General features: G+C 43.3%; 3 protein-coding genes across 5 annotated transcripts in view; all 3 read right to left on the bottom strand.

Moving 5' to 3' along the window:
• Nucleotides 1-1733: 1733 nt before the first annotated feature.
• Nucleotides 1734-6173, bottom strand: RPS15A (ribosomal protein S15a). The gene is made up of 5 exons (XM_080386725.1): nt 6064-6173; nt 4988-5125; nt 4715-4794; nt 3101-3186; nt 1734-1869 (listed from the first exon to the last, which is right to left on the bottom strand). The coding sequence occupies exons 2-5, from the start codon at nt 5118-5120 to the stop codon at nt 1776-1778; spliced, it is 393 nt and encodes a 130-aa protein (XP_080242851.1). The 5' UTR covers nt 5121-5125; nt 6064-6173; the 3' UTR covers nt 1734-1775.
• Nucleotides 6174-8115: 1942 nt separating this feature from the next.
• ARL6IP1 (ARL6 interacting reticulophagy regulator 1) lies at nt 8116-14469 on the bottom strand. Of its 2 annotated transcripts, none has more exons than XM_080386711.1 (6): nt 14344-14469; nt 12196-12329; nt 10335-10454; nt 9332-9449; nt 8576-8660; nt 8116-8325 (listed from the first exon to the last, which is right to left on the bottom strand). In XM_080386711.1, exons 1-6 carry the CDS (start codon nt 14377-14379, stop codon nt 8207-8209), a joined length of 612 nt encoding a protein of 203 aa, XP_080242837.1. In that variant the 5' UTR covers nt 14380-14469; the 3' UTR covers nt 8116-8206. The 2 variants fall into 2 exon arrangements, with proteins under 2 accessions (XP_080242837.1, XP_080242838.1); XM_080386712.1 differs by lacking the exon at nt 14344-14469 and adding an exon at nt 12439-13732.
• A 4644-nt stretch (nt 14470-19113) lies between these two features.
• The window catches only part of SMG1 (SMG1 nonsense mediated mRNA decay associated PI3K related kinase), a 67574-nt gene continuing 62425 nt past the window's right edge, over nt 19114-24262 (bottom strand). For both annotated transcript variants that reach the window (XM_080386647.1, XM_080386648.1), the window contains 7 exons: nt 23962-24141; nt 23515-23742; nt 22839-23050; nt 22533-22639; nt 21624-21803; nt 21343-21449; nt 19114-20649 (listed from right to left, as the gene is read on the bottom strand). In XM_080386647.1, the coding sequence (XP_080242773.1) occupies nt 20572-20649; nt 21343-21449; nt 21624-21803; nt 22533-22639; nt 22839-23050; nt 23515-23742; nt 23962-24141 (1092 nt within the window). In that variant the 3' untranslated portion in view covers nt 19114-20571. The remainder of the gene's footprint in view (nt 20650-21342; nt 21450-21623; nt 21804-22532; nt 22640-22838; nt 23051-23514; nt 23743-23961; nt 24142-24262) is intronic.

Below are 24262 nucleotides of genomic sequence, written 5' to 3'. Positions count from 1 at the left end.
CTGATAAATCCCAGCTTTTATAAAAAGGATCAGTGGAATCTTGACATGATCCTCACGGTTACTCTGAGCAAGAAATACAAAAGCTTGTGTGTGTATCAATACTTAGTACTGCAAAATTATCTCCATTAAGCATAGAAAAAAAGACCTGAAGAAAATAGCTTGACTTGACAACAAAAAGGGGTCAAGGCAGACTTATTTTGACTTTGTAACTGCTCTTTGTAATTCAAGGTACAGATCTTTATCTTCAGCTGAGCAAATTTGTTTCAAATCAGAGAACACACTGAGCTGATCACATTTGAATGTTCTGATGCCATCTGCAATCCACACTTTGTGACTTAACCAGCATAGACTGAGACAAAACAGGTAAACTAGCCTGATTTTTTATTATTCCTGTTCTTCTCAGTCAAGCTGCAAGTCTGTTACAGGACGCTAGTGGTCCACAATCAGAACACTTGCTGTAAGCAGTCTTTCACAGCTCTGTTGCTTCTTGTTCCTCACAGGAGAGCCACCACCTCAGGGGAGATTGTGCTGCCTGTCTACACAGTTAAAACCTCTTTGCTTTGCAGGATCACCTTCTTTTCTCCATAAACAGTGACAGACTGAACCAAAACAGGTTAGAGTTTGAAGACTCCGTGCCTGATGATGGTCACTCCCATCCCAAGGCTCTTTGAAAAGCTTTGTGAAGTACCACCTACAAGGCACAATACTTGATCTCAAGCAACTGTAGGTATCAAGTATCAGGACGTATCGCCAAGAAGGGACATTGTTTCCATCTGTATCAGGAGAACCACAAACTCAACAGCTGTTTTGCAGCATGTTGAAACTGGCTTGCTACCCTTCAATAGGCTCCTTCCTAATAAAGACTCCCAACAAAGTCAAATAAGGCAAAGGATTTCTAACAGCTGGCAAAAGGACAATGCCATCAGCCCAGAAGCTTACCTCCTCAGCTGTAGTTACCTGCTCTGTGTACTGCTTTGAAAGCATTTTCTTGGTTTTTCTTTATCACGTACATTATGCTGTTATGCATCAGACACCTGAAACAAAGACCAACAGCTCCTTCAACACTGAACAGTCCATTGCCTGCAAGTTCAGATATCCTTACCTCCTAGCTCCAAAAACTTCAAAGGAAATCCCAGTTGTACCTTCACGGCAACATGCAAAGCAGCTGCACAGCAACTACCCTACCCAAAATGTTTCAAATGAATGCCAAAGTAGAAATTTGAAGAAAAAGCAAGAGAAAACATTCACACCTCTACCTCAGTTACTCCTTACACTACAAGATGCGGAACAAATTTGTGATCCGAAATCAAACTTCAACCATCTTAATTATTCCACAATCCCACATCTCATCACTTTTTAAACCTTGAACATGAAACAAATTTCTGGCAAGGCATCTTCTATTATTTAGCCAAAAGGTGAAACTGTATCACATATATGTAACTATGGAGACACACTCATCCAACACCTATGAGACAATCTCACTGTTTAACATGTAGTTTAACGTGACAGTTCCCCTGCTGAAGTTGTTCTGTATAGCAACCGGTAACTGTCACTCAAGTGGCAGCTATCAAAAGTATGTAATATCATTAACAGAAATAAAAGCTGTGACCAGGGATGATGGGGAACCAGAACGTCACTTGAAGTTGGAACTTGCATGCTATTGAAGAGTTGTTACAAGCACTACCAGCAGGTAGCGTTTGAAGTCATTAAAATACCGACTGGAAACACCAGAGTCCATTTGAACAATTTATTAGTATCCTCTTTTTTTACAAGTTTTAGAAAAAGAATCCCAGGATTTTGCCTCCTGTGTGTTTTCGCCTAGCCTCTTCATGGTCCATGATGCCAGCTGAGGTTGTCAGTACAATGTACCTGTTAAGAAACAACAAACGTTCAGTTTCTTGTTTCATTCCGTGCTCGTGCAGCGTTGACAGCGCAAACTTCATTTCATGTGTTACAACAGTAAGATTAGTTTCTGGAAGAACCCGATCTTACTTCCGTTAGGCCCACCACCAGACAACAAAAAAGAAACTCCTCTGAAGTACAACTCTGCAGCACTCAAAGGACATTTACAGGCTTCTGCTCTCCAAATATCTGCTTAAGTCTCAACAAGAAGTTTTCTTGCGCATTCGCCCTGTAAAGTCAGTTCTGCTGTTGCACAGTAGCAACTCTATCGTTTCTAGACAAAGCCTGCTTCTATTTTAAGCAGACATTTTTCTTTAGAGCAGGCAGAGTTGCCATGGTGCCAGACAGCTCCTCAGCTCCCCACACTTTGTCTCTCTGTTTTGAGCACTGTGCACTGATGCAGATGAGTATCTGGATCTGGACTGACAACTGAATCAGCCTTCATCATTGCTAATGCCAGCACCAGGATTATCAGCATACTTCATCCGCACAGCTTCAGGTCTGAGAACCTCTTCTCCCACCACTCTATAAATACTCTCAAAAATCTCAGTGTGACAACACACGCTAGTAAGCCATACAGGTACAGCTACAGCAAGAGGCTTATCTCTGGAGCTTTAAGAACAGAAGTGACAACCAACTGTTAATCCTGCCTTTGACAGGACAGACCGGCTGAGCCCCTGAAGGCTCTTCCAGTCCTGTCATCCTGGTGCACTGAGATTTATTACTCTAGACTCAGTGAATTTTGTGAAGGAAAAAAATACCACAAAATAGTAAGATTTTCTGTGTTACGGAGGTTTGTTTAACAGGGGCTCTGAGTCTCTCACCACTTATTATCTAATCAATTTATACACTATCAAGAAGTTTAATTTGAAGTAGTACAACCTAGTTCCATCAACCTTGTAACTTTCATGATTCCTTCCCCTAAAAACGGCCACTAATAAAATTAAAACCAGTAAGAGAAAAGAGAAAAGGTGAAATGAGGATTTACCAAAGCCAAGCAAAATCAGGTGCTTGCTTAGCAGTGCCCCTTTAAAACTGGTTAAAAAGAGCATTTATATGGAAGATGGATTTTTAGACCGGTATCTACCTCCAGACTGATGAGAGAAAAGGTGTCAGGCAACTTGTAACTCAAGCAATATGAAAGCATAAAAAAAATCCCACGTTTTTACATACTACACAGATGTGTTTCCATACTTACCCAAACTGACGTGAAGGCAGCAGGTTGTTCTGCCACTTTTCCAAATCCTTCAGCTGAACGTCAAATCTGGGACTGATTACACCACACTATAAAACAAAATTCCATTACAAACTGAAGAACTTTATAAACTGGATTTGCACATTTGTAATTCCAGTTCACTGGATGAAGGAATTTAACAACTGCAATTAAAAATATTTTTGGCAGCAAAAGATTAGAGTACGAAGAAGCATGCTCCATTACCCGTAACATGAAACAGTGCTTCCTCTCATGTACGTTGAGCCTCTCACACAGCTATTCAGCTATTATTTTCTTAGCCTTGCCTCCTCCTCCTCCTCCTCGCTTAAATAGCGACTTACACTGCTGCTGAAGCTTAACTAACAAATTAATGGCTAGACCTGGGAGAGCACAAAAGCACACTATGAACCACTAAAGATTATTAAGCATCCTATATCATCAAAAATCCTTCAATTACTCAGGGATATTCTACTTCTAATCATCATACATAGATGGCAAAAAATACCTGCAATTTTAAAAAGGGGGAAATTAACATTCCTAAAAGTTAGCAAAGTTTTCAAGTTAATCATATTACTTACTATGACCACCGCTATCACCTCAAGTTACCTCACTAGCTCAAAATATTTTAATTAATACCCAAGAGCAAAACAGAAACACAAATTCCTGCACTGATGGGCATTTTTCTGAATCAAACAACTCTTAGCTTGTTGCAACTATTCAGAGAAACGTTCGATCCAGCTACACCCTGGAAGATCTTTTACAAAAGCATGCTGGAAGAGTTCAAGGAACACTGTACTCAAACCTGACGTATATTATTTTTATTACGGACACATTGACACTAGTAATTTGGATGGTGTTTGAATTCTCCGCCTACTACACTCCAGTAATTTTCAGCTGCAGTACTTGTTCATTGCAGACATAGCCCCCAATGTATTTTGACCAAGTAATTTTTTCATTTCTTTAGTAAAGAGCCACCTCTGATTTGAATAGCTTAATTGGAAACAATAACGCACAGCAAGTCATCACAGAACCAGATAGCTCAAGATTTTGAGACAAAAGCATTTTTAAAAAATCCAACATACATGAATACTTCATATGCCCCAGGAACTTAAAAAGCACTAATTAACATTCAACTTTCCCTCACCTGCAAGCAAAGCCCATCTAGCAGCTGGAGAAACGCTTGTCTTCTCAACATTTACAGGTATTAACCATCAAGTGGAAAGCAACTCAGTGCCTATCTCTTAAGACAAGTCTTCTAGATAGCTTAAACATCAAAGAAACTGAGAAATCGCTAGGTAACCAGAAAGCCTTTAAAGAGAGAGAAACACACAGCACTTGCAAGCAGACTTCCCTGAAAATGTGTCTTACATATTCAGAGTTTAAAAGAAATTTACCCAGTCAACCATACCATCATGGATCTAGAAAAATTAACAAGCATTTGATAACCACTGATAATACCCATGAGTGAGAGTCGTACAATAAATACCACCTTCCTTACAAGTAATTCTTTCCAAACTGGAGCAAACAAGGGGGGGGCAGGGGGGAAGGTCTAATTTAAACACCGTCCTAGAGAACTGAGTTCAGGAAAACAAATCCTACCTTGTTGAGTCTGCCTGTGAGATTGACAACAATCTTCCCAGCTCTGTGATCATCAATTATCTCAAATTCACCAATGTAACCTATAAAAGACGAGCAAACAGACACATCAAATATGTATGCTTAGCTACGGTAATACAACTCAATTAACCACGATGTACAAGACTAACTCGAGCACCTCAATTTACTTTTAGCCAAAAAGCACCTAAGCATAACAGCATCCACAGAAACCATGAACTGAGAAAAACAAGTCAGTGCTGTGCACTCAAGACTTACCGTGCTTCATCATCACAGTTAAAAAACGGACGATTACTTTGGAGCACGGCCTAATGAGAACTTGGCGTTTCCCACGTTTCTCTGCATTGTTGATGCTTTTGAGCGCATCGGCTAGAACATTCATGCGCACCATGGTGCCTGCAGGGAAGACAAGAGGCAGTTACGAACATCAGCTTTTCGGCACAGAAATACCGAGCACTCCGCTTTTTTTAAGACTAGTTTTAATCTTAAAAGATCCAAGATCGACAGAAAGTTATGTTAAGCCTCCAAAAACAATTTTAGGCTAACAAAGAGAGCAGCCCTGTTCAAAAACCGGGTCGTACATGGTGTTAAATGTCATAGATGCATCTACATAAGAGATAGGAGCTCGGCTCGCCTAGCTGCAAGAGAAGTGCCGAATGCACGCACGACACAGCACTCTGAAAAGGGAACAGGGCACCAGCTCCTGCGTTCTCGTCGTACTGACATGGGTACCCGGCCTAGGGCACGGTGTAACCCGGCTGGCACTGTCACCCCGCTCACTAGCGGGGCCGGGGCACCGCCACCGCCGCCCACGGAGGGCTCCCGGCCCGGGCCAGCGCCGCTGCGAGCCGCCCCGGTCCCGCGGCACATGAGGCCTTTCCCGACGGAGCCCGAGGCCGCCGGGCAAGCGCGGCCAGGCCCCGTCCCCTCCCCCGGGGCCCAGCCCCCCGCCCCCCGCTACCTCCTGGCAGGCAGCGCCGCACGACCCTCGCTCCCCGCAGCCCGCCGCCTCCGTGGCCCGGCGCCCCCGAGCCCTGCCCAACCCAGCCCCCCAGGGCAGCGGCCCGGGCCCGGCTGCCGCGCCAGCCCCCGCCCTCGGCCCCCGCCCCGCATCTCCGCGGGGAGCGGCGCCATCGGCAGGAGGGCGCTGCCCCCCACCCGCCACTCTGGAGGCTCCAGAGAGCGCTCGGGCAGACACCGGCGGCTCAAAACGGGCCGGGCCGGGCGGGCGCACCCCCGCGGCCCCGGCGAGGCGGGCAGCGGCGGCCGCGGGGCTCAGATGGGGCCAGAAGGCGGCGGATGCCCGCCGGCACCCGGAGGCAGCCTGCACTCACCGGTGCAGCAAGATGGCGGAAAAGGAAGGGACCCGGCGCCCGCGCGGGATTATGGGAGGGCCACGGGCGCGTGGTGGCGCGCGGCGCCCCGCCAGATCTCGCGAGACTTGGAGTCCCAGTCGGCAGGCGCCGCGCGCTACAGCTGGTCATCCCCATTGGCCGGGAGCCGCGTGGCGCACTTCCGGGGAGACGCGGCTGCCCGTTCCTATAGCAACCGGAACGCTTCGGCCGCGCCGGCGGGGCCACTGCCGGACACCGGGCTGCCCCGGAGGGCAGCAAACCCCCAGCCAGCCACCCACCGACCCCGAGGCGGCAGGCAGGGCTGGTACCGCCGCGGCCGTCCCGCAGTGCGCTGGGCTTCCCTTTCCCCCCTCCCATTTCTAATTTTTTAAATCTTTTTTTGCAAGACAGAGCACCACTGCAGGGATTCCCAGCGCATCCGCTGACACGTTACGGGCAGCGAGCAGCGTAGCTACTCAGTACCGTGAAGGGAAGGCGATGGTCCCAGCTCACCGAGCGGAGGGGTTGTGCTGCTATGGAATTTTCCAGTTAGAAGGGGCACAGGGCACTCAGAGCTGGCACAGCAGCCGTACAGCACCCAACAGCCATGCCGGCATGGGGCACAGGCTCCCAGCAGTCTCCCACAGACAGCTCCGTGACACTGTGCAGTGTCACCACGCGTCTTCTTCTATCCAGGATTTCTTCCAGCGACAGCCTGTGCCAGTTAAGTACACAGCTCTCCCACCAATGCTGACTCCTCCAAGTGGGTCCTCAGGGACATGCGGTGGGGCCTGACTCCCTCCTGGTTCAATAGGGCCGACCCCTCCAAAATGCAGTTAACTCTACAGTCAAGTAGAGCACTTTCTAAATGATGGCACGGCAGCATCTCCCCACGGTTCAGATCTCTCAAGTTTTACTGACTGGATCCGATTTGTCCACAACCTATCCCTTTTATCAGTGTCCATCAACTCCAGGTGACATTACAGCCCTTCCTCCCTGCAGCAGGAGCTGTCAGTGTACTGTCAGGGCTGATACAAGTTTTACTATTTACAGGGAGCCACCCCAAAGGGAAGGTGTTTTTCCGTTAGGACACTGCGCACTGCACACCACATGCTACCAAAACACCACTCCCAGCCCCAGCTCTCAACTGGAAGATGTACTTACGCAATTTTCTGTACATTCACAAAAAGCAAGTCTTAAAAGTTTTTTCTCTTTAGTCTGTATTTACCTATTCAACAGTTACAATAGACACTGAAGAAAGTTCATTTTAAAACAGTAACACAGGTTTTAGCTTTTTAAAGATAAAGTTCAGTTTAAAAAAAAAAGAGAAGTCATAGAAAAGAACAAACAATTCAGAAAGGCTTATTTACAGAGACAAACCTAGCATATCCAAGGTGATTTTGTATACAGACAACAACATTCAGAAAACCAAACGTGCTACATGGCTCCACAACAGCAGTTTTTAGAACAATCGGCCATCGAGGCAACATGCACCTTAACTCACTTTCTACAGTCTCAGTGCAACAAGTTGAAATTTTACACTACAGCTAAATAAATGAACTACAAATTTATATGTTCCAGAGCCCTATTCAACAGATAATCTGGTATATGCAGTCAAAAAAAATCAAACAGGTTCAGCGAGATGATCACCTTCAGCCCCAATTTTGAGTATGCACCCTCAGCTATGACCATTCGTAGTCAGCTAATTGTCCTCCTTCCACAAGGATCAGTAGTAATAAGCCTCCAAGAAGCAGAAGCTTTCAGCACTGCCTTTCATACTTGCTGTAGGCACACATTAATGATAGTGAAACTAACACAGTTACAGAAATGCTATCACACATTATGATTCTGCTGTTTCTTGAGCTGGGGTATTTTATCACAGGGCCTCTTAGTTTGGTGAAGACACTTAATAAGCTCTGTACATCAAAGGTCAGGATCTTTCGTATAAGATCAGCTGCAGAACTCAAGTCAGCACAGCAAGAGACACACAAACCCACAGCAGTTGCTAAATTGACATTTTCACTTCATCAGGGAGCCAATAAAAAAAGCCAATGAGCAATAAAATTTCTATTGTCTTAATTATACATTAATTCTCAAAACTGTTCAAGTAAACCTTTTACAAGAGTGAACAGCAGTTAAGTCTTCATTCATTTTTCTTCTCCTTGTGCTTGAGAAGTTTGTTTACCTCCCTTTTCGCCATTCCAACATACTTTGTAATGATCCCATGCTGGTTTAGTCCAGGAAACAGCAACAAGAAACTTACTAGAGGGGGGAAGAAAAAAAAAAAAAAGGAAAAAAAAGAATTACTTAATACTCCTTTAACATGCTTCTGTCACCCTGCAATTTCTTGCTTTTCTTAAGAACCATTAACTGCTTGAAAACAGAAAAACATGACCCTGCAACAATAACAAATCACCACACTCTCATAACCAAAAAATACTTCTACCAGTCTCATACCATTTCAGGCAGCTAACAAAAAAAGTTACTTCTGTTTTGCATGCTGCATACTTACCAATAAGATAAGTCAGAAAGAGATTGTGAACTTGTTGTCCAATCCAGGCAACCACAGCAAGAGAAAAAAGCATGGTCATGAAGTACTAAAAAATGAAAAGGGAACAGTTATCACAGATCTGCTGGGAATCCTCCCTCCTCCCCTTCAGTATTCGGCAACACTTCAACATTTAAAACTAACTTAAAATTTGTTGGCTCTTCCACATGCAACACCTATGCATAGGCTTGTTAAAACTGAGATTACAGAATTGTAAGTTCTCATTTATTTTCTGACCATCAGTTTTACAGGATGCCAGCTTTTTTCTGTCCTGATATCCCTTAGTCAGCCTACATCAACCCCACTGACACAACTTCAGCCTCACGCAGTACCTGAAGCTGATTTCAGGGCAGAAAACTCAGCAGTTCACGTACCTCAGCTGGCATGTTACTAAGGGTTTTTTTGGTGGGGTTTTTTTTTTTTTGATAGTTCAAGTACACCGGAAACAAGTTGTGTTTCCAAAAACTGAACTATCCAAAGAAACCCAATGTAGCTTTACCGTAGTACCAAGGGTACACTCCTAACTGCATAGCACTGCAAGTTTAAAGTCATGTATCTTGCCACTTTAAGATGTGTGACTGGATTAAGTCACAGCCAGAACTGCTGGTTCTTGGTTTGAAATACCAGTTCAATCAGACATGTACCTCATGAAAATAGTTAAGATAAAACAAACCAAATAAAATCTTAATACAATAGAGATGAACTCCTAGAACTCAATACCATTTTAGGCTTCTCTTCCTTCAATGTGAAGAGGCGTTTCCACCAGCCAACAATTCGGCGACGAGATTTTACCAAATTGCTACAAATCTCATGAAATCTTTGCTGCTGTTCCGTAGTCCTTTTATTAAAGAAAAAAAGCCAGAAATAAGAATTCAGGATTTCATCTGAAATTTTAAAAATCTCCCATGGTATTTTTCTGGCAGTGAAAATTTATCCAGTACTTATCCTGGCATTTGTTTCACTTGGTTCCGGACCTTATTTTTATTTAGCATCATAATGCAATTCCCCATATAATTTTTCTGTACACTGACTCTGAAAGAGCAACACATTCAAACCAGAAGACTATTGATTTTAGTCTGATACCAGTGTGATACACACAAGTAATACACACCTGACACCAGCGTGTATTACTTTGGGTTCTGTCAGTTCATTATTAGACAAGAACATTTATCCACTAGTCATCTTAAAGCAGATACACTAAAATTTACTTCTAACTCAATATTTAGTTCAAATAACATTCTTCTACAGCTTACTAATTTTACATAACCCTTGTCCTTCTTCAAATCTGTTTCAATCACAATCACATTCACACTCTCTGCACTGCTCTTTTCCTCACTGTATTTACCACTGCCACTCTTTCAAACATATAATCCAATACCCTTCTTTATGATTTTAATTCTCAGTGTCTTATTATCCATTAATTACTAAAAACCGGTTTAGCAGAACTAACTAGCATCCTTAATGGAAAGCAAAGAACGCACCTGCTCCTTCAAAAAAATCTTATTTTTCGAGAAGAAAAGGAACAATAAAGATACATTATTGTAGTTCTCTTTGTCTTTTTCTGAATGAAGGACATCTTACTAGTGTCCTCACTTCATTTATTACAGAGACTACTGATTTTTTGCTACGACTATCATCTGGTATTTGCAAGCCACATACCATTTTGATAAAGTTCGTTATTTATTTACACTCAAGAAACTATTTTAAATCAAGCTTTCCTCACCATTTATTAGAGCCAAAGATTCTAGGTGCAAGAGCAGGAACAAGATAATCAGCCAAACAGAGGAACATAACAAAACAGGAGACACCCGAAAGAACTGATGGGTCCAAGTAGTAGATCATCCTGCAGAAAGAAGATAACAAGACATGACTTCTGGATGCTCAGCCTACTAAATACTAGACAGAGTATTTAGTCCTGACTCAGGACTTCAAACAGTAGACCTACCCCCTTGCACAACCTTGAAAAAATTTTCAAATTTGCTCTTATTACTAGTAAAAAGTTTCAAGTACTTCAGCACTATCACAAAGACATACAGATTTCAAAACACATTTTTCTTAATGTACTAGATAAGAAAATGCTACAATACAGCAAACATAGTATGAAATACAGTAGAAATAAAAACTAATCAATTCTTGCCCTCTCAGAAGTTGACATCTAGTGAACTTTATGCTGACCATGGGATGAGGATGAATGAGTAACACAGGAAATAACCAGATAGAGTGAAACCTCTACATTTGTTGGTTCTTAAGTCAGACACAGAACTCATATCCACTATGGGCTGTCAGTCACTCTGTCTCACCTGCGAGAGCCAACCAAACCTGTTCTGGACAAGGAGCCATAAATCTCCAATTAGGACAGCGTGGTGCTTTTACACATTGTGTGCCAACACTCAAATACTGGACGAGAACTAGCTCATCTCTTAAGCATCTGTTAACACTCAGCTGTGCCCCGTGCTACTTATTTGCACTTAACACAACTTCCTGAACACTGAAGCAATAAAAGTAAAGAAATTACAGTCCATTGGAGGGCCAGTCTTTCTACACATCTGGCACAGGGCTACTGTGCTGAGTGCTGAAGTTCATTTTTCATGAAGTACCAATTTAGAATCTGAAGTAGTTCTGTTTCCTCAGAGTATTACTCAACACAAGATCTTTCCTTCTATAATCACAGAATTTATACCAGAATACCCTGAAGTTCATGTAATTACTTCTGTTAAAAGTTATTTTTCTTTTGTTTCCTTTTTGTTTCTTTTCATTTCCGTCCTCCTTGCCTCCCTTGAAGGCCGTAAAATTTATATAAACCAGGAAACCAATTATCCTTGCCTTACCTGCTTCAACATTTGTTTTTGTAACTCCCATCTTCTCCTTACACCAAAACCACATGCAACTGGCAAACTCCACAGCTGGCACGGACACTAGTCTGTACAAGGCAGGTTGATGTCACCTACTACCCCATTACATAAAAGCATGTACAAGTGCCTCCAGCAAGCCCGTTCTGCATCTCCAATGCAAAGACAGGCACATCCTCCCATCCTGTTGACTGAAAGTTACCTGCAGTCTCTCCTTTTCCTCCTTTCTCAAAGGACAGGGCAGAGACTGTAAAAGAACAAGTTCTGCAAATCTGATTGAACTCATCCTGAGCAACACACCAAAGGTGCTGAATAGAAAAGTCTGCCCTATGGAAACAAGTCTTCCATAACAATACTGCTGTTGGTTTGGGGAAAAAAGCCAAAGGAGATAACCAGATTTGACTAAGAAGTAGGTTACAAAGGATAAGGGCAGAATAGGAACATACCAATGAAGAACATACAGCTGAGCATGGTAAAAAACAATGGCAACCACTGCTGGCAAACAGCCTTCGCAGAAAGCACTGCCCCCACCTCTGGGCAGGACGTGACCCACGGTACTTCCTGTTCTCAATACTTAAGGTTTTTCTTTTCAAGAAAGTTCACACGCATTCAGACACAGAACCTGGAGAGCCTTCCTACTAGATTTTTAAAGACGCCTTACTAATTTACTTAATAGGCTTTCCACCAGCCATGAAAGTACGATGGTGTTCTAGGCTCCCTCCACAAGCTACTTACAGAAACGAAAAGGAAACAACACTCATCAGTGCCAGAGGAAACCAAGCTCTCTCCCAGCGAAGAACTTTATCGGTCATCAGAATCACTTCTCCCCATCCTTGCAACTGCTCTTCCAAGCTAGCAGTTTCTGCAGCCTACACAAAAAGAGAAGAAAAGTCTTTTATTACTAACTAGAGTATCAAATTAATTCCCACACTCAAGTACCTAAAAAAAGTGTTGTAATTAAAAGTCCCAGTCACAAACCTTTCTGAGTAATTAAATTACTAATAGTGCTGTAAGTTTTGTACTGAGTTACATTGTAGCACCGACACTTTAAAACAGTCAAGATCCTAACAATGCAGCAGCATATGTTACTAGACCAAATGATACCTCCTCCCACACTCAGCCAAGATGTTTTCCCCCAATCTCCCATTTATGGTACTTCCTTCCCCAGGTTAGTAAAAAGTCAAGTTTTAAAGTCTAGCTAAAGCCTCTCAAGTCTTCACTGTCAAGACCTGGAAAACTGCAACATGATAACTGTTTAAAACACATGTATTTTTCAAGACAACTCTACCACATTAAGCTGAGGCTTACTAGTTGCTGTCCAACACCATTCCAACACATGGAAGATGGATACAAACTCAGAATCCACAGTTAAGGAAAAATACCCAATTGATCACATCTGGACTGCAAAGGTAGTTTTTCCACAGGTTGCCCAAGACAGTGATCAGGCAGCCTTTAAACTCCCCTTCCTGTATTATTCCTACCTTCACTGCTACAAATCATCTGCAAGGAGGCCTTTTCTGTTCTGGCATCAGCTTGCTAAGCAGTTCACCTGAGATGTTCTGCATTTAACATAGCTTAACAGTTTCCCCTCATTGGGACAAAGAATCTCAGAGATCACAAAATTCATTCAACCGCGAACAGAAGCGATCACTGCCCAAGCTGTGAGAGATGAACAGTCACCAAGACCTGCACATACACTTGTGCAGAGACAGCAGAGCAGGTTTCATTCTCAGTTGTGTGCTATGCTTAACTCAAACGAGAAGCCTGATACCACTGGAGTAACAAGGACAGCTGAGTGCAGCTATCATGGTAAAGTATGTCTTTCCTGTGTGATTCCATTGGAAACTATTTGAAAACTATAGTTCAGGACAGAAATGCAGAAAACCATCTGGCATGCTGCCGACCACCTGCCCGTTACCACATCCATTTGAAGTTATAAACCCAAACTGTCAGATGGAAGAAAAAAAAAGAACAAAAGCTGCATTTTTCTAAAAGTTTTATGACAGATTGTTTTGCTTTATTACCTCTGATCGTCTGCATTTATTATCACAACCAAGAGAAAATTTGATGGGAAACAGACTGGAAAACCGCAGCGTTACTCACAGCAGCCTGCCCCTGCCAGCCCAGCAGACACGACTGTAAGGTGTTTTCCCACCGGGCCCGGTAGAGACAACTTAAGTCAGCACTTGTCAACACCATTCGCATTCCAGAGCCCACCCGTCAAAAGTGGTTTTTCGTCAATCGAACATTATGGAAGTCTCCACAAATACGAAGTTCTGCTCGCAGCGGGCTGCCCTGCCGAAGGCTGCAGGCGCTTGCACACACAGCTCCCTCCCCGCACACACAGCTCCCTCCCCGCACACACAGCTCCCTCCCCGCGGGGGCGGCGCGTTTGCCATTAGAGATAAAAAAGTAATTAACCGAAGGATCTTGCTTAAGTATTCAAGCCCACCCTTGATATATTTAAGCCCATCACCCAGCTCCTGACACTCTCCCGCAACGCTGCAGCATTCCGCAACGCAGCCGAAGAATGTTGAAACACAAAGACATGAATATTTAGTATTTCATAACAAGTCATTAAAAATTAATATCGATACGAGCCCGGCGCGGCAGGTACCGCCAGAGGCTGTTTGGGCTCCGGCCTGCGAGCAGCAGCCCCGCCGGAGCTCAGCCACAAGCCGATGCCCACCCCAGGGCCCCTCGGCGGCAGCAGCGGGCGCAGGGAGGCCGCTCCCCGCCCTCCACGGGCCCGGCGGCCCTCGCCAGCCGCCGCAGCCAGGCCCGGCTCTCCCCGCCCTGCCCGGGCCCCAGCTCCCCGGGCAGCCCCGTCGCAGCCACCGGGCGGCCCCGCCGCCAGCCCCAGCGGGGGCCGCCCGCCCTCACCAGCTGGTAGACGCTGTTGTTGTCGCCCTCCGCCATCTTCCGCGGCCCCCTCACCGCCGGCCCCACCCTCCCGCGCCGCGCCGCCGGCGGCTTTTGTAGCCTCCCCGGGCCTGATTGGCCTTCTCCTCACTCAGCGCGGGCCAATCCTAAAGCTTCTGCCGCGCCTCATCGACATCTGGTTGGCTGGTGGGATTTGAACTCCGAGAGCCGCCCAATCAGCGTGGGGCCTCCGCCCCATTCCACCCCCCTCCGTCGCAATGCGACTGCGACAGGAGCGGGGCGGGGCAGCGCAGCGCAGCAGGGCCGGCCCAGCCCAGCCCCGGGACCCGCGGGCAGTGCGGCGGAGCAGGCCCGAGGCGAGCCGTGGCGGCCGCCTGCCTGGCGCTGAGGCCCGCCTGGGCTGGGGGAGGCGAGCCCGCAGCCCGCCGTGGGCACGGGGGAGGTGGCGCGGTGGCGGTGCCACCTCCCGGCAGGCCCTGAGGGACGGTGCGTTCACTCTAAAACGCCCGACCCGTGTGCCCCGGGCGCGCCTGAGGAGGCAGGGCGCTGCGGGTGGTGTGCCGTGGGGAACGGTTCCTTCCCTTGGCAGACACCCGCGCCCGGCGAGCGGCGCGCATTCCCACCGGGAACAGCTCGGTGCGGGTAAAGCGCCCGTTGCTGCCGAAGTAACGCGGGGCGGGGGGCCCGGCCCCGAACCGGCCGTGGCTGCACATCCCTGCCGTGTGCCCTGCGTGGCTGCTGCACGGGGCCCCGGAGCAGCGCCCGCCGTGCCCGCTGTGGGCAGCCGAATTCCCGGGTGGAATTCCCAGGCGCCGGGATTACCGCATGGGAGACCGATGCAGCACCTGGACTCCACCGGCAGGCTCTCCCGGCTGCCCCGCAGCTTGCTTCCCTGTCTTTGGTCACATAGCATTTCTTCCCATTTATTTCATGGGAATAGACACAGGAGAAAAAGCACTAGGATATAAATATTTTTTCTGGCTCAGCTGTCTAAATGTTTCAGGCACGTGTTACAGAGCTTAATCACCATCGCTAGGATGTAATGCAATTCCAAAACAAGGGCAAAGAAAACCTCTTACGGTTTCTGGCACCAAAACTGTGATGCTTTTCCAAAGCAGCTCACCAGCTTGGTGGAAAAGAAAAAAAGGATTAAGGACGATACTATAAAAGCAAGAATATGGCTGTACTGGATTGTTGGGTCTTTTACAGAGTGCTTTCCACACTCAAGATTGTATGTAAAAAATAGATACTTTACTGAACCACCTTTGAATTCATTTGCATGTTGCTAAAAGCTAAGAGTAAAGAGTATTTTTGTGTCCTATTTTGCCCCTAAAAATAACGGAGTCCACCCTCAAAATCTGTAATTTTACCACAAAGCTCAAGCAAAAGCTAATTTCATTAGGAAGTGATGCCAGTAATAATTCTGATCAGTCTTTTGAGGAAGTACAGACACACATAGACACATGGACGCACCACTGTCCCTAGGAGTACGGGCAGTGTCCCGCAGAAGCCACCTCTCTGGCTACTCGATAGGATCAGCCAGCTCCCGGTTTCATCCATGTGTATGATTCTCACCCCAAAACCACAAGCACTCACCAGTGAAAACTCAGAGGGTATTTCCATCATCTTCATCTCCTACCGGATTCACTACCTTCAAGCTGGTCTTGCAAATGCCAGCTCCCAGGTGAGTCCGCTGTTAGTATTTCTCCCATCCTAGAGGGGCCACCGAGGTGCAGTTCCCTCATGTTACGCCTTGCCCCGTAGCGGAGGGGCAGAAGGAACAGCGAGTGCTGCGGGATGCCCTCGCACCCAGAAATACCAGGGCTGGGCCATCACACTCTGAGACCAGGACAGCATGGGGTCCTGCCACACTGCTCAGGACCTTCCTCGCTGAGCAGCCAGGCCTTCCGAAGCACCGCGTCAAATGAAAAAAAGATGTGTGTGTATACATATACATGTATATGTTTATAAATGCAGTTGTTAAAATCAAAGTCCTACTGTAGAAGGCAGAGAAAGGTAATAGTAGCTCAGAGCATGGAAAACCCTATTCATCACCTCCCGTACATTACCTGAACTATAGACAGGCAACTGTTTTCTGTGTGCTTCAGTGTGTGACACAGGTCGTGCTGCAATGCGATGCATTCTTCCTACGCTGAGCTTCCCTTAGCAGATGCACAGAAAATTAAATTCCCAAGCCAGCTTCAAAGCATCTTTAAAAGGAGCAGTTTATTGCTCTGTGCACTTAGACATCGAGACACAAGTTTTACATGTTAAGCCTCCACCCATTCATACCTCATATAATAAAGGCATCTCAAACTTTTTTCTTGTGCTATTAATAAATCTGATGCATAACAGAATTGCTCTAATCAGCTATGCACTCAAGTATATACAACAGTTTTATGTAGTATCTGTATTTTCAATTAAATTCTTTAACTAAAACATTTAAAGAATACCCATGGGTAACTGTTTTCCACTACTGAAAAAGAAATAATGTATGCATGTGATAATTGGGTACTTTGTTAAGAAAGCAAAAGATGGCAGGTGTCATCTTTAATATTCTTCCTAGACCAATTTTTCAATGTGTAATGATTTTAGGAAAAGCTTGCAAAAAAAAGTAAGGGAAGAAAACCAAAGAAATCTTTGAAGTACTTTGAGTGAGCTAGAACAGGACTGCCAAATGTACTAGGCACAGAACACATCAACGAATAATTGAAGCAAATTAACCTTAAGGACTACAGCATTTACAAAAATGGAGCTTTAACCTCTCCAATCCCACCCAGTATTTCTGAAGGAATATTTTTATATGGTGCTTTTAATTCAGGTGAATTCCCATGGCAGAGCTTGTGCAGGCACACACACCCTCCTCACCCTGCAACACAACCTCCCACCGGCACTGTCAGCAATGCTTTTATGGACATCTTATTCATTTTTCCTTGGAAAACTAGCTCCCTCCCTCTGATTTACGTCTTAGACACTTGAGTTTTGCAGAGAGGTGAAAAATTAGGCAAACCATTACTATTTAAATAGACTAATCACTGAGGGCAAAACTAATTGTTGCAAAGTAAAACCAATTTATTAACTGTACACATTACCATTTCAATTTCAGTTATATTAACGTGACACGGCTGTTATCCCAATCCCACCAAAATAATCTAAGACACCACTAACGAATCCTGATTGTTTAACACATCCTGGTAACCCATTTGGTAGATCCACACTCACATCCTGGCTTTGCAGAAGGGGAGCGGGAAGAGCAAACTAGTAACTGGATTTTCAAAGGGTTAACAGCACGTCACCCACTAGCCTATAATGGGGAGGGGGTAACAACTTAAAACCGATGAGCACACTTTGAATTTGACTTCAAGAAATCTTATTTAAAGAAATCAAGAAGTCTTATTTAATATGCAAGATGCACACACAGAGCCTACATTTTAGCTTTAACCAAGACTGTACCGATTTGCCATATTGTCAATATTTACCAAGAAAAACATGCCAGCAAAAGCTGAAATTCCCACTAACTCCTAAGTGTGCAAACTGACTCCTCAACATTAGTAACCCAAATCTAAGTCTCTGGAGAATCCTGCTCTAATTTGGGATTTGGTTTGTTATTTGTATTTAGGCACTTCATTCTCCCCCCTGGTTTTCACAATCACAAGTAGTTTTGCATACAAGGAAATTATGAATACAATTTTTTTTTTAAAACTTTATTAAATTATGCAGTAAGAACCCATCTCCACACAAGTGTTTCATTTCTGGATAGCAGAGGTATAATACATGAGCCACAGGTGAGTGCATTACCCCTCCCTTCCCCCCAGCTTCCAAGAAATAAAACAGCATGTATAATACACTCTTGTTACTATGGTACTCCAAACAGATTGTTCGTAAGGTTATTTTTAACTGGAAAAAAATAAAAAGGACCAACAGTGCCAAGTGTCTCGTTCTGCATATGAATGTTCTTCACTGCAACGTTCAGAGCCTTCCTTCTTTCAACGCGTGGCGTGGCAGAGGGTTCAGGAAGCAATGGCAGTGGAATGCATCTGCATGGGTATCGTCAGAGATAAAGCCTGCGACTTCCCTAGAGTTAATCAGGCAATCAGAATGCAAAAAAGGCCGTGTGGCTGTTGAAAACTCTCACACTTCCAAGTGCATGTCCACGAAAAATTGGCAACAGAGGAGAAAGTGAATTCTAAGACCTACCAAGGAGGCAGAGCAGTTAGCATAGTGCAAATACTGAAAATAACACAAGTTTGTCTGTTACTTACACCTGGTGTTAAATTTATGTTACCTGAAAATTACTAGCCAAGCTTTCTAGTCAGATGAACTGCTGCAAATTCATTCAATTAAATTAATTTTATGCCAGGAATGGGCTTGGCTCAAATCCTTTAATACTTAAGATTTTGATTGACAAAATGCTATATTTAAAGTTTTTCCTTTGAAAAGTAACTAAAATGGCAAAAAGGATTTTCCCATGTCTATTATTTTTCAACAACTGTGCGTAAAGAATTCACCAAGTTTACAAAAGAGCAACTTTTAATACATAACTGCGCACATTTATCTGGGTTGAGAACACCAGTGTGCGCTTCTGCTTTAGCTATCAGCACCTGTAAGATTGTGTAGTTGTAACTGAATTGCACGAGGTTTATTTGCTCTAAGAAAAGGAAGTTGCTTTTTCTTAAGGGTGTCCGACTTCAAAAACGAAGCAAGAAGTCTTTTAGACAACTGGCAGACAAGCAGGACATTGATCTAAGTAAGAAGATGCCATTTTTAGAGAGACTTTTCTGAACATAATCACACTTTGAGTGCAGAATTGATTAAAAAAAAGCAAGAAACCTTGGTGGAAGTTTCACTGTGGATGCATTATTGAACAACCATTTATAGAAGTAATATGGCAAAGGAAAATTACTTTGCAGAAATCTTTACAGATCTAATTGAACAAAAATTGGAGAGTCCTTCATTTCTTGGATTATACATATACCCCTGTGAACTGAAGCACTACAATTTACAAGTGTAAACTAAAAATATTAGGAAAGTGAAGCAAAAAGCATATCACTCTACCTCCACCAGAACATCACTTTATTGTTTTATCTGTCATCAACAATGTAAAACTCTACTAGATACTCTATCCTGGTTTTTAAAAAGGTAAAGATTACATTGGATTAGCTACGTTGTACAAAAGAAACTACAGCAATCACAGTAGAATGAGATTGGAGGGACAATTTGAATTACAAAAAAGTGTACACTGCAAGCAGAGGGAAGTGCACATTAAATCAAATGCCTGTAAGATTCATTACTTTTAAATGCACAGTGACAATTTTGAGAAACTGTACATAATAGAATCACAGAAATGACTTTAAAATAACCAAAACTACATTTTGCATTTGACCAACTCATAAGTAATCGTTGATGTTCTCTATCTTCAGTGCTTTTGGAAAATTTTTTTACCAAACGAAATTTAAGTTGTTAATTTGACTAAACTGTGAAGTAGAAGCATTGAAATAAAAAGTATATTGGAAGTACGCCTAACCTACAAGAATAAGCCGAGAGGGGTGTATGCAAGGAGAGGCTGGGAGGGAGGAGAGAAAGGAAAGAGGAAAGGGAGAAGAGAACAAAGGCTTTTTCTTCTATCTCAGAAGTTCTTCCAATGCAGCGTGTATCTGATGTACAGCTCTTGGCTTTCAGTCCATTTCTGAAGTTTACATTTTGTAGCCTTTTTCCATACTAACTGGTTGACTCAACCAGCACTGTTGCCACGCAACAAGAGTAACAAGAATCTGAATGCATCAAATCTTCCCTTGCTGTGATTTCTTCATGGCCCCATTTTTTCTGTTTTTCTTTGAACAGGGTTCGGTGTTTCCTGAATTGTTCACAGGGTCAGGTGGAATTGAGTTCCAAATCACTCTGCGGTTTGTAGCATCCCGATTTCTTTCTGCAGCTAACCCCCAGACACGTTTGCAGTTCTTCCGTAGCAGAAAGACAAACCGTGTTGTTCAAGCAGTGAGCTTTCACCCTTGACCGTGGGGGTTGCAGACCATTGTGTTTAGCGTATCCCTGAGTGCAGCTATCCTGCAGGATTTCACTTCCCAGTGCACCGAGATTTCCTAGGTTTCCTCAGATTAAGCCCCAGTATGCATCACCACCGACTGTGGTGCGGCTATGGATGCCTGAGGCCGAGTTGATTCTGGTGGATGTCTGACCTCGCTGAACCAGACTGATCTGCTTTCTCCCTACTCATACCCAGGCAGTCCAACCTTCATACAGCTGAGCCAAGTTATCTAGATTAGTTGCTTCCTTAATCACAAAGTCAACCTATTAAAAAGGTCAAACAAGCAATTAAAAATAAGCTAGATTTTTAAAAGCGTTTAAGTGATCTTAAAATTTACTGTTGAATGTCACCTGCAAATACAAAGCTTGAGTGAAAAGAAATCTATAGTAACTGTAAACTTCATCTTGCAAAACTTTATGTAGTCCATGTAAGAAATAGGAATTGGTACTGCAGGGGCAAAAAAAGATCGCACCATCTCATTCATCGCCCTCATCTCAAAAATAGTCACAATGTTCTCAGATTTATGTGGACATCTGGGTCCCCTGATGCAGTTTCCCAGAGACAGGAGCATGGCTGTGTTATGCTACTAAACACAGACAAGTTCTGTCCTTTAGACAGCTGTACAGATCTCATGTTCTCCCTGGGTATCAACAGCTGTGTAACAAATGTTAGCTTACTGACATACAAAAACCAATTTTATCCAATTCGTGAATTCAGATAGATCTATGATATGGAAAACAAAAGCAATTGATTAAAAAAAAAAAAATCAATGCAGCAATATAAGGCAGCAGCGTACCTTGATTTGCATTGGAATAAGTCACACATCTCAAAAGGGACCCCCCATTCACAACAGGATTTCAGTCTTTTAAGGCATACTCCAGCAGACATACACATGTGCTTGCCACCAAATATTTAAAGCGAGGACCAGTACTGGAACTTCATTATTTTCAACTCACCTGTTCAGCAACAGACATTCTCCTGTTGGGATCCACATCTCGGCCCTCTAACTTGGCTTTGACCCGCTTCCACACGCTAACTGCATACGAGTTCCTTTCCTGCACCGCTAAAGGTACAAAATAAAGTTAATTCAATTTTACATTCCCACACAGAAGGCCACTGATACGTTTCAGGGTTTTTTGTTGTTGTCAGTGGTCATTCTTTGTTGTTTTTTTTGGGTGGTTTTCTTCTTGCAGTTTGTTTGTTTTTTGTGTTTTTTTTTTTTAAGCCCTGTATTTACCTTTTCCTGTTTTAGGGTCCCTGGCTGTCTTTTTGGGACTACAGGCAACACTTTTGCCAGCTCCTGGGACTGTGCTTGGAGGAGTATCTGCTGACGTGGCAAGATTTTTCTGAATTAGCTTTCTTGCGTTCTGTGACATCACCTCTGGCTGAGTTTTCTGCCCGGTATTGCTACGTACAGCTGTAAAGGAAGTTTAAAAGCACTTAAAAGTACTCAAAAGAATGTATCATAGATATAAGAAAAAGCACCATTAAACATATATCAAATGCAGTTATCAGTACAAATGCATTTTAAACTTCTATTTTAAAGTCTGCAGCAGTTGTTCTCTCCTCAATCTTTCAGTTTTCTAAAGTTCTTTCACTTTGTAAACAGAGGTTTTGTTCCACTGCAAAACATTTATTTTTATGGGCAAATTTTTATGGGCTCTCTTAAGCTCTAATTCTATCATTTTGTATGGTAGTTATAAAATGCAATCAGGAACCTGTACTTAGTCCAAACATTAACAATAGAATAATCCTTTAAATAGAAATCCATGCTCGTAAGAAACCTTGAGGTTTTAACTGTAATGTAATGAAAGTTTTACAAATGTGAATGCCCTTGTAGGGTTTCAGGATTAATTTCAAGGTCACTATAAATTTTAGTACTAATTTCAACAGAAATTACAGTTCAGTTGATATATGTGACAATGCATTCCATGTATTCTGGGCTTCCTGGAGTGAACCCAGATCTTTAAGTCTGTTCAAAGGCTACGACCAAGCAGCCATTCAGCACTGTATGCTGAATGACTTGAATTTTATGGGCTTTTATGATCTTGCAGAGATTGTCTGTATATCAAAGTTTAATAAAAGTGATGATCCCCATTCTAACATCAATTCCTGATGTTTTGGTTTGTACTTTTTCAAGCATTACCTGCAGCAAAGGTTGGCTGATACGTAGCAGCTGACGTTGGGCTTGAGCATTCATTTGATGTATCCGTGACTAAGGGTGATGCAAAACCCACCAGATTATTGTAGACACTAGGAAACATAATGGACTTGATAAATATTCATGCAACTACTCTACGTATTAAAAACTAAAACAGAAAGTCAAGTGAAATTTTGCAAAAGAATTTCTGCATTCTATGACGATCACCAAGCAGGTGCCCTGTACTGTGTCACTGCTCCATACAAGCAGATAAGCAAAGTGCCTTCACCTGAAGGCAGGTGACTTTCTTACCTTTGGCTCTGTGTTTTTAGTTCTTTCAAGGTGGGAGTTATTTCCTGCAGCATTTCAACATGTTCCTGACTGCGGGCTTGACCCATAACCTGAACTAATGTAAACAAAACTGTCTGAATATTATCTTGCCACGATTTATATTCGCCCAAGAACTGCCTAACACTATTCTCATAGGGAACATCTTCACCATCTGCCAAAGCCGCTTCTTCATCCTGTAACAAAGATGTGCAAAAAGGTTAACTACTTGCTGTATTTTGCCTAAGAGAATGAAGTTGAGCATTTCTTAGCCTTTTCAGCCCCTCTGTTTGTTATTTGACTACAAATAACCATTAATTTTCAGGAGTTACATTTCAAGAAAATCAATTTGAGAAAGACCAAATGTTTTAAAACATTTTTTAATTAAAACCCAAGAGAACTTGTAAACACAAAGAAAATGTTTCAACTGCCAATTGAGAGAAAAGGTTTAATAAAAACAAAGCCTGACGAGCCTAACTTTAGAAATAAAGCTTTACGAACTCTTAGAGATGAAATTAGTTTTGTATCTCAAACTCCATATGCACGAACACATTTCACTGTTCATAGGTACTTTACTAAGCACATATTTACAGGTGTTAATTTTCTTAAAACCATACTGACATGGGTTAGAATAATAAGTTTAATGAAGTTTTAGGCATACCTTTGCCATAGCTTTCAGTAGATGTTTGACATCTCCAAGTTGTCTGTTATGACCCGTGAGCACAGTTTTAATACTATCCACCAGATTCTGAATTGTTTCACAAACTGTTTCTATTTGCTGTTCTCTTTCTGTTTGTACAGTTCTCTGTGTAGATATTTCCTGGGTCAACTGCTTGTGAGCTGAGTGAAGCCATTCAGAGCTGCCAATAGGATGTTCAAGACCAGTGCCCTAAAAATAACAGAAACATTTTTGTATCTGTATCCAGACATAAAACTCAGTTACTGTGTAGGTGCTACTGCCAATTGTTTAGCAGCTGATGGAATACACCGTAATCCACCACCCATCCAAAGGTATACATAACATTAATTCAGAATGAAAGACAAAATTCAGAGCTCGTGATTACAGTGATTCTGTAACATTACATACTTTGCTTTGACCTTTACTTACCACTCTCTGAAGCAGGCGAAGCTCCAGTTCAGAGACCGAACTGTTGAACTGTGACGCAAATGAGCACATTTGTTGACAGCGTTTGAGAAGTTCAAATAATGCAGCATCAAGATTTAAGGCTTCTGCTGTTCTAGTGCGTAAACTTTCAAAATGAATGATATTACTGCAGAGGAAAGTGACCTGAAAAATCGAAGTAAAGTGAGAAAAATTATTCCAATTAAACTGCCTATTATACAAACTGCATTTCTTCCATGTCCTTGGAAGACAGAGTTTTAAATATAGCAGTAAAGCCGCTCTGTTA

This window comes from Falco punctatus (genome assembly GCF_963210335.1).
Source record: "Falco punctatus genome assembly, chromosome: 4".
Lineage (NCBI taxonomy): Eukaryota > Metazoa > Chordata > Aves > Falconiformes > Falconidae > Falco > Falco punctatus.
The sequence above is the reverse complement of the archived record's forward strand: the minus strand, read 5'-3'. Positions and strand labels throughout refer to the sequence as shown.

Excerpts from the sequence above, each read along its gene's own strand:
- ARL6IP1 (XM_080386711.1), bottom strand. The coding sequence starts at position 14,379 with ATGGCGGAGGGCGACAACAACAGCGTCTACCAGCTG. Across the intron at positions 8,661-9,331 it reads AGGAAGAGAAGCCTAAAATG|TACTTCATGACCATGCTTTT; the intron begins GTATTGAGTTCT and ends TTCATTTTTTAG. Across the intron at positions 8,326-8,575 it reads CTTTCTGACTTATCTTATTG|TAAGTTTCTTGTTGCTGTTT; the intron begins GTAAGTATGCAG and ends TCCCCCCTCTAG.
- RPS15A (XM_080386725.1), bottom strand. The coding sequence starts at position 5,120 with ATGGTGCGCATGAATGTTCTAGCCGATGCGCTCAAAAGCATCAACAAT. Across the intron at positions 4,795-4,987 it reads AACTGTGATGATGAAGCACG|GTTACATTGGTGAATTTGAG; the intron begins GTAAGTCTTGAG and ends CGTCTTTTATAG. Across the intron at positions 3,187-4,714 it reads TCACAGGCAGACTCAACAAG|TGTGGTGTAATCAGTCCCAG; the intron begins GTAGGATTTGTT and ends TTTGTTTTATAG.